Here is a 6,000-nt window from a genome sequence, read left to right as displayed (position 1 = left end):
TTTCTTTATTTTTACTATTTTCTATTTTGTAGAATAACAGTGAAATAACTCATATGGAATCATGTAGTAACCAAAAAAGTATTAAACAAATCAAAGTATATTTTAGATTCTTCAAAGTAGCCACCTTTTTCCTTGATGACAGCTTTGCACACTCTTGGCATTCTCTCAACCAGCTTCACCCACCTGGAATGCTTTTCCAACAATCTTGTAGGAGTTCCCACATATGCTGAGCACTTGTTGGCTGCTTTTCCTTCACTCTGTGGTCCAACTCATCCCAAACCATCTCAATTGGTTTGAGGTCGGGTGATTGTGGAGGCCAGGTCATCTGATGCAGCACTCAATCCCTCTCCTTCTTGGTCAAATAACCCTTACACAGCCTGGAGGTGTGTTGGGTAGTTGTCCTGTTGAAAAACAGATGATAGTCCCCCTAAGCGCAAACCAGATGGGATGGTGTATCGCTGCAGAATGCTGTGGTAGCCATGCTGGTTAAGTGTACCTTGAATTCTAAATAAATCACTGACAGTATCACCAGCAAAGCACCCCACACCATCACACCTCCTCCTCCTTTAGACTCATCAGACCAAAGGACAGATTTCCACCGGTCTAATGTTCATTGCTCATGTTTATTGGCCCAAGCAAGTCTCTTCTTCTTATTGGTATCCTTTAGTAGTGGTTTCTTTGCAGAACTTCGACCTGATTCACGCTGTCTCCTCTGAACAGTTGATGTTGAGATGTGTCTGTTACTTGAACTCTGTGAAGCATTTATTTGGGCTGCAATATCTGAGGCTGGTAACACTAATGAACTTGTCCTCTAACTCTGGGTCTTCCTTTCCTGTCTGACCTAAAGGTTAAATCATTTTTTTAAAATAAATAAAAGTAATGATGGACAGTCGTTTCTCTTTGCTTATTTAAGCTGTTCTTAACATAATATGGACTTGTTCTTTTACCAAATAGGGCTATCTTCTGTATACCACCTCTACCTTGTCACAACACAACTGATTGGTTCATGCATTCCAGGTGACTACATCATGAAGCTGGTTGAGAGAATGCCAAGAGTGTACAAAGCTGTCATCAACTCAAAGGGTGGATACTTTGAGGAATCTCAAATAGAAAATATAATTTGATTTGTTTAACACTTTTTTTGGTTACTCCATGATTCAATATGTGTTATTTCATAGTTTTGATGTCTTCACTATTGTTCTACAATGCAGAAAATAGTAAAAATAAAGAAAAACCCTGGAATGAGTAGGTGTGTTCAAACTTTTGACTGGTACTGTACTTCTGAATTGACTACATGCTATTGACTACATGCCTGCTCATCAGTAAAGTAATATAGCTTATAGAGGTAGAAGTTGCCCCTAACCACAGATCTAGAATCAGGGTTCCCTAATCTTATCCATTAGGGGGATGTGAAAATAGCTGACCATGTATCAGTGATTACAATCAACTCCCACCTTCTCCAACAATGGACTATATATATCATTCATTAAGTGTGGATTCAGAGACTGGATGGGATGTATGGTCTGCATACACAGTGGTCCTCCAGGACCAGAACTAGGAAACACTGTCTTCTCTCATAGCGTTCCAAAGCAGAGAGAATTCCCACGGCCAGGGGTGAACTTGGCATGATGGTAGTCACATCCCACGAGAGAGAGGATGTCTTCAAATTTCTATCCGTCGGTTTGTGTATGTGTGTGTGTGTTTGTGTGTCAGTGTGTCTTGGATGTTTTGGGGTGTGTGTGTTGGTGTGTGTCATAGCATGTCTCATGTACAAGAAGTGAGAGTAGAATAGTGTGTCCTCTGTCTATTTTCCTCCAGCTTTGAGACTGCCGACACTGGCCTCGAGTCCAGAGGAGCAGCACCCCCAACTGGTGGGAGTAGAGTACTACACAGACACACACACACACACACACACACACACACACACACACACACACACACACACACACACACACACACACACACACACACACGCATGCACACACACGCTCGCACACACACACACACACACACACACACACACACCACTGCACTCATCTCTCTGAAAGGATCACAGTGAGTCTGTTTCTGTTCCACCACACGCCTCTGTCTCAGGTTCAGCAATATTTCTGTAAGGAAGAGAGGTAATGCGGTTAGTTTTGGAGACATTGTGTGTGTGTGTGAGTACATAAATATTGATAACACTCATGCTTACTGTACATGCCAGCCAGGTCACCCGTGATACAAGTCAGTTTTCGACGTCCATCCATGTCTGAGGTCGCCAGGAGATGACATGGAAACCGGCCACTAGGAGCAACAATGAGCGCCGTTACCTTCAAGTAGGTTTGGGTTTTGCTATAGGGCGTTGTGGACAGGGATGGTGGACTGGCATAAGCATCTGCTTCTGATTCCAAAGGTTGCAAGTTCGAGCTATAGAAAGTTGTTTTTGATATTTTGTTTTAAGCCTACCCCAAACCGTAAGCATCTGCCTCTTATTCCAAAGGTTGCATGTTCAAATCCAGCTATAGAAAGTTGTTTCTGATATTTTTGTTTTAAGGCTATACCAAACCTTAACCCTTACCTTAACAATTTGGAGTTAATGCCTAAACTTAACCTTAAACACTTCGAAATTAGATTTTTGGAACAACTTCGAAATTTGATGTTTGAGAAACATGGATGAACGTCTAATTCTGACGTGAGACAGAGCTGGTAGGTACGTTCATGCACACACACACACACACACACACACACACACACACACACACACACACACACACACACACACACACACACACACACACACACACACACACACACACACCATTTACAACAGCGGTGTACCTGATCAGGCCCCATCGGCATGCGTCCCATCACCATGGGGTTCATCCCCATCTGCCCCATATGGCCCCCCCCTCCATTGGAAGGCATGCCCCCATTCATCATCATGCCCCCGTACTGTCCTGGGTTGCCCGTTTGGGCAAACTGCTGCTGCCCCGGGTTGCCCTGTTGGGAAAACTGCTGCTGGGGGTACGAGCTGGAGAGACAGGGAGGGAAGGAGGTGGGTTAGTTGGTTACGAATGTTGTCACTGGTTGTTGTAGGTTATTTCTCTCTCCCTCCCTGCTACACACACACCTGTTGCGGGCCATGCCTCCCTGCGACCAGCCCTTCATGTCAGCGCTCTGGTACATGGGTCCGCCCTGGGGATGTTGTTGCATCATGGGATTCTGAGGACCCAGGCGGCCTGACATCATGGTGCTGGGGGGGCTGCTGCCCGCAGGGCCAAACGACGGGTCACCCTGCTGGGCCATACCTGAAGGAACATGTTACATAAGAAATGGCATGTGAACGCAAGCACACACCCACACCCACTTAAGTGATAATGCCCTCAAAGCCGGTGTTTGGAGGATATTGGCACAGGTGTTGTTAAGCACCGTGCCAATATATCCTCCAAACACTGGCTTTGAGGGCATTATCACTTTTATTCAACAGGTTACCAACATTGTCAAATAATGATAATGACATATTTTCATTATAAACACACACACATTCCATGTCCCACTGCAAGTACAAAACTCACCACTAGGAAGCAGAAACACTCTGTGGCCCTTCAGGTCAAACAAACCCAAACTCACCGTAGTTTCCCCCGTAGCCAAACTGCTGGGGGCCCAGGTTGGGGCCTCCCATAGGGGCGTCCATGCCGGTGGGGGCGGTGACGTTGGGAGGGGGGCTGAACCCCCCTGCGGCGGCCACTGCTGCCGCCTGCTGCTGTTGCTGCTGCATTAGCATCATCATCCTCTGTCTCCTCATCTGCATGGTCACCATCTCCCTGCTACGCTGGGCCATCATCTGGGCATTCAGGAAGCCAGGCTGGGGACGGGGAAGGGGTAGAGTGAGTGTGTGTGTATTTAGATTTTTGGCTGTGTGTAATGTACAACAAGGAAAGGTTAGGCCTAAGTGGCTCCCACATGCTAGTGTGTGTGTGTGTGTGTGTGTGTGTGTGTGTGTGTGTGTGTGTGTGTGTGTGTGTGTGTGGAGGAAAGGGGAGTGCCTACCTGTCCCCCCATGCCAGGCTGCATACCCGGCCTCAAGCCAGGGTTGCCCGCTCCAGGGTTCTCCATCTTCATGGCCATCCCCTGCCGAGTCTGACTCATAAACTGAGGGAGGGAGGAAAGAATAAGCTGTCAGTATAAAGTCCTGTGTGAGTTTATCAGTCTGTCTGTGTGTGTGTCTCCTACCTGTTGGCCCTGTAGTCTCTGCGCCAGCTGGAGCCTCATGGGTTTGGTGGCGCTCATCATCCTGGGTCTCATCATGTTAGCACGGGGGTGACCCATACCCCCCATGCCTCCCATCCCTGGGAAGCTGCCCCCTGGGCCCATCTGGGAGAGCATGGGGCCAAAGCCCCCCTGTTGGGGCTGGCCCTGCATAGGGCTCCCCCCGTAGGCTGACTGCATGGCCATTGAGGGGGGTCCGGGGTAGCCCTGACCGTACAGAGGCTTCTGCTCCAGCACTATGGAAGGATCCTGGCCGGGGAAGGGCTCACCATGCTGCTCTGGCCCCTGGCCCTGGCTGACCAAGTCGGGGATGCCCAGGGCCCGGTCAATCTCCTCCAGTGCGATGCCGTCCGTGTTGTTGAGCAGAGAGTCCAGCTGGTCCAGCAGCGCCCGCTCGTCACTCTGGCCCTCGCTGGTGGTGGGTGGAGCCAGGAGCTCATCCAGGGTGTTCCCAAACTGACGCCTGAAACACACACAGAGAACCGTTAATTGTATGACATAATGGCATTGGCTGCCAATTGTCCTGGTATAAATCATATATTATTAAAACTATTATTTAGATATAAGAGCAGGGGTCAGTGCATTGTAATGGAGGGCAAGAGGGTTAGTTTACCTGCTGTGGTTTCCCTCAATACCCATCACACTGTCAGACCAGGACGGAGACTGGTTGGGCTGGCCCTGCTGACTGAACGGACTCATCCCCATCTCACCAGAACCTCCTGCACACACACAACACACAACAAATATTAACCAGATATTCTATCTCTCAATTACTACAGATTACATACACATATAGACACGTGCATACAGACAGACACAAGCAAGACATCCCAGAGATCACATCCGCCATCTTCATTCTATGGACTAACACACACCCACACACACAGACACGTACCCATGTCCATTAGCTGTTGCTGCAGCATGGATCTGGTGCCAGGAACACTGTTGGACCTTCCCACCATGGGCCCTCCCATCATGCCTTTGGAGTTGTAGTCCATGCCAGGACGGCTCATGGAGGGGTGACCGGCTGAGCCCACGGGGCTGGCGCAGGAGCGGGGCATCCCCCAATCCCCTGACCCCCCCATGGGAGAGCGCTGGGGAACCCCCATGCCCCTGTTCATCGTCCCTGGGGGACACAAAACACACACAGATGAGCTCTTTTTTCAAAGCAGCAATGACACAGACTGAAACCCAGACTTAGATAGTAGGGGAAAGAGCAAGACAGAGGAAAGACAAATTTCAGAGCATAAAAGAGAGTGAAATAACTAAATAAGTTACTTGTTCCAACGCCTCGTGGACAAACACCCATGTTCCCTGGGTATCCTTCTGGGCTGCCCATCATGTTCTCTTGTTTGATGAGCATGGGGCGCCTCCCCGCCACTCCAGGCTTGGTGTCTGCTGACATGGCCCTCTGGAAGGGCCCTCGTGGGCCAGGGGCAATCCCCGAACTCCCTGAACACACACCCAGAGGGACACAGCAGATAGAACAGGTACATGTTAGACTGGTGTCCAGATTCTCTGAGGTTACTTTTACGGCTAGGTCTAAAACGTTTTTCATCAACACGCTCAATGTGAACAGTCCTACCTTGCAGGTTCTCGTCGAGGCAACCCTGGGCCTTGTTCCCTCCTCCTCCCTGCTCGGGGTAGAACTCAGAGCCAGAACCCCTCAAACCTCCCAGGATGGACTCCAGGTTGTCCAACTGGGAAGAGATAGATACACATGTATCAGCAACAACACAGTATCACACA

At 49.0% G+C, this 6,000-nt stretch overlaps 1 protein-coding gene across 1 annotated transcript in view; it reads right to left on the bottom strand.

Moving 5' to 3' along the window:
• Positions 1-1,066: 1,066 nt before the first annotated feature.
• Positions 1,067-6,000, bottom strand: part of LOC106566728 (nuclear receptor coactivator 3-like) — a 107,280-nt gene continuing 102,346 nt past the window's right edge. Inside the window, 10 exon segments of the mRNA XM_014135048.2 lie at positions 1,067-2,108; positions 2,821-3,013; positions 3,113-3,290; positions 3,613-3,847; positions 4,033-4,134; positions 4,216-4,714; positions 4,865-4,970; positions 5,147-5,377; positions 5,530-5,703; positions 5,837-5,951. Of these exon segments, the coding sequence (XP_013990523.1) occupies positions 2,097-2,108; positions 2,821-3,013; positions 3,113-3,290; positions 3,613-3,847; positions 4,033-4,134; positions 4,216-4,714; positions 4,865-4,970; positions 5,147-5,377; positions 5,530-5,703; positions 5,837-5,951 (1,845 nt within the window). The 3' untranslated portion in view covers positions 1,067-2,096.

The sequence above is a fragment of the Salmo salar genome, chromosome ssa13, assembly GCF_905237065.1.
Source record: "Salmo salar chromosome ssa13, Ssal_v3.1, whole genome shotgun sequence".
Taxonomy (NCBI): Eukaryota; Metazoa; Chordata; class Actinopteri; order Salmoniformes; family Salmonidae; genus Salmo; species Salmo salar.
This window is presented reverse-complemented; position numbering and strand designations above follow the sequence as displayed.